The sequence below is a fragment of the Peromyscus maniculatus genome, chromosome 6, assembly GCF_049852395.1.
Source record: "Peromyscus maniculatus bairdii isolate BWxNUB_F1_BW_parent chromosome 6, HU_Pman_BW_mat_3.1, whole genome shotgun sequence".
In the NCBI taxonomy this organism is placed as follows: domain Eukaryota; kingdom Metazoa; phylum Chordata; class Mammalia; order Rodentia; family Cricetidae; genus Peromyscus; species Peromyscus maniculatus.
Window position 1 is genome coordinate 121,875,413 of NC_134857.1, and position 12,638 is coordinate 121,888,050.

The window sequence follows — 12,638 nt, forward strand, 5'->3', positions numbered from 1 at the left end:
ATCATGTTTTGTCATATATCAGGAGGGTTGTGGTAACAGAGAGGAAACCTGCTTAGAAAAAAGAAACAAATAAAAGAAATAACTATCAATAAAATTTCTAGATGAAGTAATTTTTAAATCACTAAGAAATCAACATTATCCAAAGACAGAACAGTGTTCTTTCCTATGCTTGATTGCAAGTAGAAAATAATGAACCACTCTAAGATGGAGAAATCTTAGTGTATCACTTGCAATTAAACCCTGAAAAAGGGAAACAGCTGGACCTTGGCCCATCTGATTGGAAAAGATCAAAGTCCGTTGAGACTCATGCTAGCACAGGTGTGGGGAAACAGGCAGTATCACAGGGAGGCGTCTCTACAGAGAGATTTTGCAATACCGACCAAAATTACAAACGTACACAAGCCTTTACCTTGCTGTTCCATTTCTAGGAACTCTTCTAACAAACAAATATACTGGGGTGTGTGAGTGTGTGTGTGTATACATGCTTGCATGCAAAAATTATATGAGTGTCAGTAAAGACAAAAAGACTTAGGACCAACCTAAAAGCCCACTATATAAACTGCTTACTCAAATGATGACATATGCAAACACAATGTAGCAGGGTTTTTTTAAAAAGAAAGATATGTTAACTGATCTTAAAAGGAAAAAAAAACCTGCCAAGATTTTCTTTCTTAAAGATATTAGTTCTTATGTTAAGAGGAGGATATGTGCTTATTTACATGCATATAGAGATTATCTCCAAAAATATGTGCAAGAAATTGCTAGAACTGAATGTTGCAGAGAGAAATGAGTAACAGGACAAAAGGATTCAGATCTTTAAATTCTACACTATATGAATGTTTTACTAAAGAAAACCGTCCTAGCAGTAAGGGGTAAAGGATTAAGCAAGATTTCTTAAATACTAGATTTGACTAAGTCTATAGGCTTTCAACTTTTCTTCTCTTTTCATTTTTTTTTCATTCTTTCCTGTTTATGCTCAACATTCATTTTATGCTCCTACATGTAGGTCTCCCAGGGCCAGGTGCTGCCACTGTTAAGCCCTCAGTGAGAACACTAAATGCCCAAAGGCCAGCAGAGTGAACTATCCCAGTAACTGACAGAGGGATGAGAGCACATCTATGGGCTGTAAAAGAAACTAGAGTATCCGCTGAAAGTGTAGATTATTCCACTTACTCAACACGAAAGATGGTGAAGAAGGGTGGGCAAAGTGAATATGAAACTTAAGAAATTCAGCTTAGGGGCTGGACAGATGGCTCGGCAGTTAAGATCACTTGCTGCAGAGATCCACAGCCAAGCACCAGGCCGAGCTCCAGGAGTCCAGTCGAAGGGAGGGAAGAGAGATTCTATGAGCAAGGGGCATCAAGATCATGATGGGGAACCTACAGAGACAACTGAACCAAGCTAGTGGGAACTCATGAACTTTAGACCAAAAACTGTGGAGTCTCCATGAGAGTGGACTACGCCCTCTGCATAGTGAAACAGTTGTGTAGCTTGATCTGCTTAAGAGGCCCCCTGGCAGTAGGATCAGTATCCATTCCTGGTGCATGACCCGGCTTTTTGGAGCCCACTACCTATGATGGGACACCTTGCACAGCCTTGATGCAGGGGGAGGAGCTTGGACCTACCTCTACTGAATGTACCAGGCTTTGCTAACTCCCCATGGGAGGCCTTACCTTTTGGGGAGAGGGAATGGGGTGTGGGGGAGGGGAAGCAGGAGGAAAGAAGAGAGGGGGATCTGTGGTTGGTATGTAAAATTAATCAAAAAATTTCTTAATAAAAAAACAAAAACAAAAAACAACACACACAAAAAAAACCACTTGCTGCTCTTGAAGAGGACCTAAGTTTGACTCCTCGAACGCACATGCTGGCTTACAACAAACCCTAACTCCAGGTCCAGGGGAATCCAGTGCTTTCTTCTGGATTTTGTGGGCTCCAGATACTCCTGCAGTACACTCATATACATGTTCACGAAACACTCAGACACATAAAGTAAAAATAAATACATCTTTGGTGGGGGAGAAAGCCCACTTAAACAGCATGTATTTCCTTATGTACTGCTTTGTCCATCTGATTTATGACCTAAAGAAATATACTGATTTTCTCTCTTTGTTAGTGTGAATCAAGCCTGCCTCCTCAGTGTGGCTCTGCATCTGACAAAGCTGAGGACCAGTGAAGTGACTGCCCCTTAGTTACTCAAATTAATGTCGTCCCTTTGCATTTCCCCCATGCCAGCTCCTTCCACATACAGACAAATACTGATACTTCACCTGACAGTGTATCACTTTGTCAAGTTTTTACGTCACATACTCAGTCTTTGTTTTCACCCCAGAAACTGGAGTAAGGGCCTGGAGTCTCACTTGCCAAAACTGAAGCACAATAATCCCCTTGAAGACGCCAAAGGAACAAGCTCTTTTTTGTCAAAAACAATATTAGCGTCTAGATTAATGAAATCCTATCAAGATCTCTCCTCCACTCACTCATAATTGGAGAAAGGGCTATGACTCAACCTGAGGAAAAGGGAATTTGGGCAAGAACAACAGCAAACAGGATATTAGAAACAAAGACAACAGGTCAACTGCATATCCACATGCGTCCAACCCACCACCACCACCACCAAAATAAACCACAAGCTTCAACCAGCCCTCTCCATTGACATGAGTAATACTAACCCCTAAGTAATGAAAACCCTTCTCTACTGAAGTCTAAAGTGCTATTCTTACTTTGGTCTAGCCCTACAGTACTGTTTCTTCCATGAGATAAAAAACTCCTTCTTACCCGTAAAATTCTTCTTAAAAATAACTTCCCTACAAAACCAATGTTTGATAAAAGCAAAGAAGTTTGAAATTCTTTAAAACGACTCATTTGTAACAAAATATATTGATTTTTATTTCTTTACAATAGGAAACTATCTTCAGAATTATCTTAAGGTGGCTGATATTTGTGACCACAAAAAAGAAAACCACATCAGACAAGTCAGGATTCTGAGCTTCCCCCACTCCGCCCCCACCAAGAAAAGCAATTAATATTTAAAAGCAGAGAGTGAACATACATGTGAAATACACATTATGTACTTACATAAACTAAATTACCTTTCTAACTGGGCACCGTGACTCAACAGCTTTAAACTAACAATGGACCCATTTATTCAAAGCAAGATAGTTCTCCTGTTTCAGCTTACAGGGACTGAAGGGTGTTTCAGTCTGTCATCCAGGAGAGCAACTGCAGCTGGCATGTCTGGAGAAGCATTCACTGCATCCACAGCTTAACTGGGAGTCAAGCAACGGCAGTGCACTGAAAAATGACAGAAAACCTGGAGGTATTCAAATTCCATCCTTTGAGGACCATTTAAATTAATGCCTTTTGAAGAAGCCAATCCCTCCAAATACAAAAGATTTACACCCACTAAAACTGAAAAACACTGGCCAACCTGTTTGTCATTTCATCAAATACTGTCACATGACAGGGGTAACACACTACCCAGTACTGCCAGACTGTGCTTATTTCTTTACCATATTAAATCTGTATTTCCCAAAACTTAGTGGCTTCTAGGAGGAATGCCTATAACTTTCAAGTACATGAATTCCCAGCCAAGTGTTTCACAACTGTTTTTCTGTATTCTGTGATATATTCCCACACTGAGTTCCATACTTGAGAAAAATAGTCTATTTTCTATACTTTAAAAATCCAAATGAAATTGTGTCAGAGCTTATAACAATTTATTCTCTTCTAACCTTTGGAAATCAAAGTCAATAGAGTTATTTTTTTTAAAAAAAATCTAACCTCATTCTGATCTCCTCAAGTAATTTCTAAAGCATGTTTAATGGAAAACGGGGAGCTCACTGGAGAAATCCAAATGCTAGTAATGAAGAAAGATCCTCTGGGCCACACATCAGATGATGACACACAGCAACCTACCGCCACTTTGAGAGCTTGAACTGAAAGATGCTTCTAGACAAAAAGTCCCTGTAACTCCACCAAGAAAAAACCAGCTTGCCAAAATATAGCCTTGAATTGTGCAACTAATCTCCTATTTCTTCTTATAAAATATACTGGCAAAGACCAACAAACCCACACTGCTACAAAGAATCCCATCCCCACATTCCATGGTTTCAGGGCTATTCCCGTAAACACAGGGTCATAAAAAGTAGCCTGCACACTGCAGCAGCAACACTCCATTTTCAAGAGAAAACTGAAGATAATGGCATGAATGTGCTGCTGTCACAGTCTGAGCATCGTTTAGGAAAGTTAGCAGGAGCTGATAAGCCTACCTTAGAAACCCACCCACAAAATATCACACATACAGATGATGAACCCAGCTCGGTGAAATGTTAAGTTTTTAGTTTGCATTCTTTATGAACCAGGCCAGGTCAGCATATTTATACACTAGGACAACTAAATTTCAGGGAAATTGAATGCCCAAGTCCTTGCCAGTGGCTTATTTACCTCACAATTAAGCTACTACCCCAATGTTCCAGTGTTCTAAGAAATGAAAATGGCCCTTTAGAGTCCAACACATCTCATCAAAGGAAAAACTGTATGCTTCTGAATTCTAAAAATAAAGATGTACAAGCTTCTGGGTTTCTTTTCTTTTCTTTTTTCCTTTTTCAATTTTAATACACGCTAAGTAAAACAATATAATAATGACTGCCATATTCTCTGAAATGGGGGGATTTAATGTTTCAAGGCCCTAAATAACTTTCATTTTCATTACATATTATTACGAAAGACAACAATTGAGAGATTTTAATGTACAAAAACCTTGCTAAAATTTTCATATGCATCATTACATAAGAGAATTATTAAATTACACATTTTAAGGCACATTGTCAGGTTTTAACTGCTTCTTAATTCTATTAATTAAAGATCCTGGTGATCACAGAAAAATATTCCCACAATTGTACATAAAAAAGCAGAGTAAGGGTGACCAGAGGGGTAATTAAAGTAAGAAAGGCATTTGTGACATTAATAATCTTGACACATTATAAATGTTATTAGGCACAAATTTTCATAAGGCACTGTTATTGGGCATGTTGAAACTAAACCATACAAGGGGTTAAAAATAACCACTCTAAAAGGCCAAGAGCCTTGCCGCCCAGTTGGGCCAACATTCCCTCCTCTCCTCCCCTCCCCTCCCAATCCTGTCCCGTCCAGAATGAATTGCATGCCCCACTGCACAGGCCCAAAAAGGTCACCGGAGATGGCAGACACTTTTGTAAGAGAACAGAAATAACTCAGCAGCTTTGTTATCGTGGTCGCTTTTAATCAGTATGTTCAAAATCCTTTAATTAGCACTCTGTCTACACAGGGAAAGCACTTCTGAGCCAGGGGAGGGCATGCATGCATGTATGTATGCAGTGTTCCCTGTGTCAGCGTCACAACAGAGCTAGCCCCGCAGACTGTCTGCCGGGGACTGAAGCACAAAACTGCAAAGTCCTGGCACCATGCACAGGATATGTATGCTTTACATCTTTATTACCAACCAGCAAGGAAGGCAATGACTGAGTTTGTTTCACTTAGGTACCAGTTCACTTCTGGACCTTTTCTCAGCAAAGCCTGAAATATTTTAAACTAAGGTTGGTGAGATGGCTTAGCAGGTACAGGGACCTGAGCTCAGTTCCAGGAACTCACACATGGAGGGAGAGAAGAGACTCCTTCAAGTTGTCCTCTGAGTTGTACCCTGTACCATGGCATGCTCGTGCACACAAACGAACACAAGTACTCACACGCACGTACGTACGTGTACACACACACACACACACACACACACTAAATACTGTAAGAAGCTTTTAAACTAAACAATTTTTAGTAAATTAAAATAGGAAGTGAAAAGTTAATATAAAATAATGTAAAGATAAATCTATAGGATTTCATCCTCATCACAGATCTTCAGTACAGAAATACAACCTTATGTGACTAAATTAAATCCTAACAAACACTTTCACATGGATACTTCACATTTAAAATTAAGCACAAAGTCGTAGAACTTACATATTATATTATTTAAATACACTTCCCTGAAAAATATGATTAACTGGAATCAAGAAAAATATCTGCATTAAGTCAAAGATAAGATATTTGTAGATACGCTGCCAAGAAACAATGGAACTCCACTACTTAAAAGGGGATTTGTAATACCTGTAATAAGCAGGAGGCACTAACTTTTCTTAAACATTCAAAATCAAGTAGGATTTTACATATGTACTAAGACAAAATATATACAAAAATATTTACATACACAATATGTAAATAAGCATATGTAACTAAAAATATCAGGGACAAGTATTGTAGCAAATAACTATATCCCAATACTCAGGAAGTTGAGACAGGCTTGAAATCTCCACCTATTTCAAGCCTGCTACACAACAAGACACTCTCCCAAAAGTCAAAAAAGTAAAAAAGAAGAAAAGAAGGGAAGGGAGGAAGGAAGGGAGGGAGAGAGGGAGGAAAGGAGGGAAGGAGGGAGGGAGGGAGGGAGGAAGGGAAGGAAAGAGGGATGGAGGGGAAAAGGAGATGGGGAGAATGGTGATTCCAAGGAAACACATGGAGAGAAAAGGAAGGTATGGAACGATGTGTCATATGCTGATATTTTAACAAATAAAGTTCATATTTATAAGAATATGCAACAAATCTCTAGAAAGTTATGCAAGTAGAAGGCTGGGAAAATGACTTAGTGGCTAAATGTGCTCGCTCTGCAAGCTTGAGGCCCTGAGTTTGAATCCCCAGCACCCATCTAAAAAGCCAGGCATAGCTGTGTCAGTGGGCAGAGAGAGGCAGATCCCAAGAGAGCTCACTGACCAACCAGACTAGTCAATGGTGAACTTCTGGTTCAGTGAGTTCCCATCACAAAGCAATAAAGCAGACAGAGATGAGGCAGATACCCAGTAACCTGTCTGGCCTGTACATGAGTGTGCACACCAGCATACTCATATACAAACACACACACACACACACACACACACACACACACACACACACACAGGAAGTTATGCAAATAAATAACAGTAATAATTCCCTTTTGGTGAGTGAAACTGTGCCTGGTATGGTCTCAATTAAGTAAAAATTGTAATTACTCCTTTCTCAGAGTCATTAAGACATTCTAAGCCCAGACATGATGGTACACACCTCTACTCTCAGCACTCGGGAGTTAGAGGCAGGTATATCTCTGTAAATTCAAGGCCAGCATGGTCTACATAGCAAGTTCCAGGACATCCCGGGCCATCCCGGGCCACACGGTGAGTCTCAACCAGTCTCTCCCCGGACTCCTTTCACTCCTTTTCCTTCTCCCTCTCTCCACATCTACACACACACACACACACACACACACACACACACACACACACACACACACACACTGTGTTCAACTAATCTCAAGGAGGTAAAAAGTCAAATCCCAACTATTCACAGCAATCTAGCTGGAGAGCCACACCCTTCATTCTTTTCATCAGATCTAAGTAACTTTTTTCCGTCTTACTCATGACTGTTACCTCCACCAGAATATGAGGTGAAGAAATAATACCAAAACCAGTCATGATCACTAGTGTTAACAGACAGCTCTTGGAGCTGAAATGAGCCATTAAAACTTAATAGTACAATGCCATAAAAGTACTTTTGAATAAACTAAAGCCCAGAGAATTTCCAAAACTTGGGGCAATTCAAAACCTTATAGTTGGCTCCTTGGCTAGATGTTTTCTATTTTAGGTTTGTTCATATTAGAGAAACTGAAAACAAGCTGAACTGAAATAAAGTATCCTTGTCAAGTTCCTTCCCTCTTCATCTTTATTAGATAGCCAAATCTGGGAAGAGAAAAAAACGCTCCCAACTGTAGTAAGTGTAGTACAGATCGACAGAGAATTCAACAGCACAGTCCTGAGGGCCGGCCCCAGGACCAAACAGTGAATGAATGTTTGCAGTGACTTCTATAAAGGTGGCTTACACTAGAGATGGTCAGGGGCATGTTGAAATCCTTGCCACCTTGGAGACGGAAACCCCAAGGAGCTGGGCCGACCAACGACACACTGTAGTTGCTCATGGTTCCAAGGGTTCAATGTGCAGTTCCAAAATCAATGAAAGAAACTACAAAAGAAAATGAGATGGTTAATAAAAATGTTTATTAGAAACCAAATTACATATATCACTGCACTGTTACTGTTCACAAAACTGTTCACTATTTTGGGGTAGGATGAAAGGACATACAGGCTATAGGTAGCAAATTCTTGATTAATTTCAGCAGAGGAAATCTATAAGCCAGTTTTATACTCATGCCCATTCCCAAATTGCTAAACCAAATGTTGTGGAGTCTCACATACAAACTTTAATATTTTATTGGAGGAATTACATACTCAGACCAGAACAAGATTTTCTTTCAATTGTTAATTCAACGTGATTTTCCCATTCCCTCCATCTTGTGCATCCTTTTTTTTTTTTTCCCCCCAAGGGTTTCTCTGTGAAGTTTTGGTGCCTGTCCTGGATCTCACTCTCTAGACCAGGCTGGCCTCAAACTCACAGAGATTCACCTGAACCCCAGTGTTGAGATTAAAGGCGAGCGCCACCACCGCCTGGCACTTGTGCGTCCTTTTTTTACTGTAGGCAACAAGGCACTTTAATCTCACTTACTTCAATTATGTGACATATTAAAGGGACTGCAGAACTGTTGGCTGTTTGTGTTTTCTAAATAATAAGTTATTTGAAACTGAGATGAGCACAAACTATGCTAATTAAGAATTGTAACTCATAGCCTCTTCTATAGGAATATGGTATTTTCCACAGTTAAGAGAATGTAAAATGTTGCTTTAATCTCAGTGCGTCCAGGTATCTACACGTGCTTCTGAATTTGGTGTGGTGGAATAGAAGTTTCAGTGCATTTTAAAAAGTGAAAAAGTACATTAAGGCAGGATTTGTTGTTGATTTAACAGTTAAGATTTTTCTAAGCAAGTATGATGTGTGTCTGAAATTGGGGGTTTTGTTGTTATTTGTTTCTGGGTCTGGGAATTGAACCTAAGGCCTTAGGTTCTTTCATATAAGCAATGCTAGGCTATACTGTAGAACAGGTGGTATTTTAGTCTGAATCTTTGTTTTCTTTTCTACTCATACATTATCCAGCAAAGCGGAGAGTAAGCCTCCAAAGCCAGTAAATGAGGCTATGCTAACCATAACCAAAGTACAAGGTGAACCTTAAGGGAACTAAATTGGAGCCTTAGAAAATTACCATGATGCAGTTCCCCCCCCCCTCCCGTCTTGCTGCACTTAGGCTCATAATGACTCCAGGGTAGCTCTTTTAAAGTTTACTTAAGAGTGTCCTATTGATAATTAGGAGGCATTGGGAAGAATGAAAGTTGTTCCTTCTTTAAAAAGAATAATATTAAGGACATACAGTTCTTCCACTTAAAAATAGGTAGGTGTATGATTTTATAACTTTGAAGACATTTGTTAAAACAAAGCTTTGAGAGTTGGAAATTATAGCTCAATGGTAGAGTTTGCCTAGCATTTATGAGACCTTAGGTCCAATTCCCAATGCAAAAACAAACAGACAAAAACATAGTTGAGACTTCCTTTAGAAAATCTGAACTGTTAAATCAACCACCTTAACATACTCCTCCTTAAATCCACTCAAACGTCTAGCCATCATATCAAGTTCAGCGGCACATGTACCACTGAGGAGAAGGCAAGCAGATTCCTTCTTCTCAAAAACGGAAAACGACACAACACTTTAAAGGAAATCTAGTTCCTGAAGAAAAATGACTTCTGGGATAATGTGCACTGCAAAGCTTTCCAGATGCAAGGGCAGTGCTGGACTACTGCGCAGTGACATTACTTTAGTACTGCAGCAGTAAGCAATGGCCATACAAATAGACTCAAAGGACACCAGAAGTCAAACTGTTAAACTGCAGGTGGGAGAAAAAAAAATGGTAGGGAGTTAATAACATGCCACACAAAATCGCCTTCCCGTTATAAAAAGATCTCCGCAAGACCAGTAGAGGCAGTCTTGATATTGACATACAGTACAAATAAATCTGTAAGCCAACTGATACTTCACAGGCCACTGTCCTTTTTTAATCGTTAACTGTGCCAAGGGAAGAATGTGAAAGTTATGGTGAAATTCCTCCGGCTCCATTCTTCCCTAGGAGAGAATGTATTTTATGTGTGTATCAACCCACATCCAAGTAACTTCCCTTTTCTTAGGGACTCCCTTCCTGATTTCTCCCATTCGTTATTAAAATTTCTAGCACTGGCCAGGTCAGCCAGACCATAAAACCGGTTGTCTCTTCTCTAAATTCCCTTTCTGCTAGCTTCAGTTGGAATTCATTTGTCTTAAATTATTCTGATCCTTAGGCAATAGCAATATTTTTATTGGCCTTTTCCAAGTCTCCCGCATGTGGTTATTAGTGCCCAAATCCTGAAATACCAACAGAACAGGCAGGAAATAACAGCTTATTCTGCTTTCAAACAAGTAAAAATGTTGGAATTTCTGCAGAGTTCTGGATTTTCTTTTAGGGACTATTTAAATTATGCCTTCCATCTAGAGCTAGTGAGGAAGGCTGGAGGTGGTTTCCCACACTTCTAAGTCAGCTAGCTTCCTTAGTGAGTGAAAAGGGGGAGAGACCTACTCCGAGTGACAAGCCCTTCAATTAAAGAAGACTATCTAGAGATTCTTTCTCTCCTACTGAGATATAATGGTGGGAGGGCTAAAGAACTAAGTCACAGGACGAGACGTTTCCCAGCTGAGGTTCACGCCTAGCCCTGTTGGCCAAATAAGGTTTCCCCAGCCAGCAGTTTCCGTGGCAGGCGGGTTCAGACGTCCTCGGGTCAAGAAGGAGGACCTGGGATAGGATCCGGAGATCACACCCTAGACCTGCCCAGCCCAGCCACGAATTTTCTTTCCAAGTTCTGCCCAGTCCATACGCCCTTCCTTTTTCCACCCATTGTCAAACCCAACTGAAGCACGGTCTGCCAAAAGCCTCAACAAGTAAACCTGTTTCAAAACTCCGGCGACCGCGACAAATGTGTTAAGTGGGCTTTATTTCTGGACGCACCGACGCTTCCCCCAACAGGTTACACAATTGCAAATATTTAAGGGAGGGGAAATCAACGCTTCTCCGTAGCCTGGAAGCCAGCAAACAAAGTAGTGCCGCTTTCCCGTGTGAGCGCACATTCTCCGCACGCCCGAGTCTCCGGGGGGCCGTTGCACCGGCAGGCCGGGGTGCTGTCCCTCGCCGCCTGCCCTGGGTCTCGGCGGGCGCCCCCTGGCGCGCCCGGCTCTCCCGAGCGCCAGTAGCGGACAGCCCCGGCTGCGGGTGCTCCATCCCGCCGCGTGCCGGGTCCCGCGCCGCCCTGCCTGCCCGGGGGACCTCTCCCACCTCCGCCACCGCGCGCACCCAGAGCACCTGAACCCGGGAGATGCGCGCCCCGACCTCCTCCCGCCCCGCGCCTCTCGGCGCGCAGCACCGCGCCACCTCCTTCTCCTCCTCTCCCCGATCGGACCAGGACGCGCTCCTCCGCCGCCCGCCGCCACTCACCCGGGACCCGCGCGGCGCAGCCTCCGCCTCAGAGCAGCGCTGACAAGTGGCTCCCAATGCCTGCGCCGTCCCCTTCAGCCCGGCGGGGAACTTCCGCCTCCGCGCTCGCCCCGCCTCGCCCCGAGGCTGGCCACGCCCCCTCCGCTCCTGGCCACACCCCAAAGCCGGGCTGGGCGGGGCCGCGCCAACAAGGCTTAGAAGGCAAGTGGTGTCTCCAGGCTGGGCGCCGAGACTTGCTGGGGCTGGCTGGCTGCAAACGCCTCAAAAACAATTCCCCTGTGGAGTTTCGGTGGGTGTAGTCTCCGGGGATTTCGAATGGTCCCTGGCAGAGAGCTAGCCTTCCGCTTTTCTGTTTTGTGTTTGAGCGCTTTTTCACTCTGCAGCAACTTGAATTAACCCGCAGTTGTTGGTCTGGCTAAAAATAGAAAGGGACTTTGGCTGAATCCCTGTCGACGCAAGTTCAGCGACTACCGCCTGGTTTTGTGAAGGACTTCTGTATACTCTGAGAAGTGCTTGTGAGGAAGGTGAAAATCGCTAACCCTAATAGGCAGAAGTTAAATCTGTCGTCACGCTCCAAGACAGCCATAGAAAGCAGAGGCCAAAAGTGATTCAGCCACTATATCCTCGGCTTATTTTTTCCAAGTCCAAATCAACAACACATTTACCTAATTCTATAAAGTTGTTTAATTTTGCCCAGAGAATTTATTCACAAGCAAACATTAATAATGTTCAGTGAACGCTCCAAAAGAAACTTGCATTTTTCTCTTACTCTTTGAATTAGCTTTTAAAATGCTAAAAAGACAAGTGGTAGGCGAGTGGTGTATCAAACAAAAATAAACCTCAGAGAAGTCCATGACCATCTAGAGGTACAGGCAGAATTCTCAAATAGGACCAAAGCTGATGAAATAGCAGCCACTTGCCACATTCGGCCATTTTCATTTGAAATGTGGCTACTGGGATTTTAGAGTTGCAGTTTAACTCTCCTTGAAAATGTTTTATATCATTCTAATGAATCTAAATTTAGCAACAAGTAGGATAGTATTTCCATTAAATATAATTTTCAGTAGGATGACATTTCACTATACTGTTAAACATTTAGTGCTTTACTATTAAAATGTTTACAAT

General features: G+C 42.0%; 1 protein-coding gene across 12 annotated transcripts in view; it reads right to left on the reverse strand.

Moving 5' to 3' along the window:
- Positions 1-11,656, reverse strand: part of Pdlim5 (PDZ and LIM domain 5) — a 170,367-nt gene extending 158,711 nt beyond the window's left edge. For 11 of the 12 annotated variants that reach the window (XM_042280023.2, XM_016004737.2, XM_042280022.2 and 8 more), the window contains exons 1-2: positions 11,514-11,656; positions 7,934-8,073 (exon numbers count right to left, since the gene is read on the reverse strand). In XM_042280023.2, the coding sequence (XP_042135957.1) occupies positions 7,934-8,029 (96 nt within the window). In that variant the 5' untranslated portion in view covers positions 8,030-8,073; positions 11,514-11,656. The remainder of the gene's footprint in view (positions 1-7,933; positions 8,074-11,513) is intronic. The other variant, XM_076575069.1, reaches the window with a different exon arrangement.
- Between the last annotated feature and the right edge of the window lie 982 nt (positions 11,657-12,638).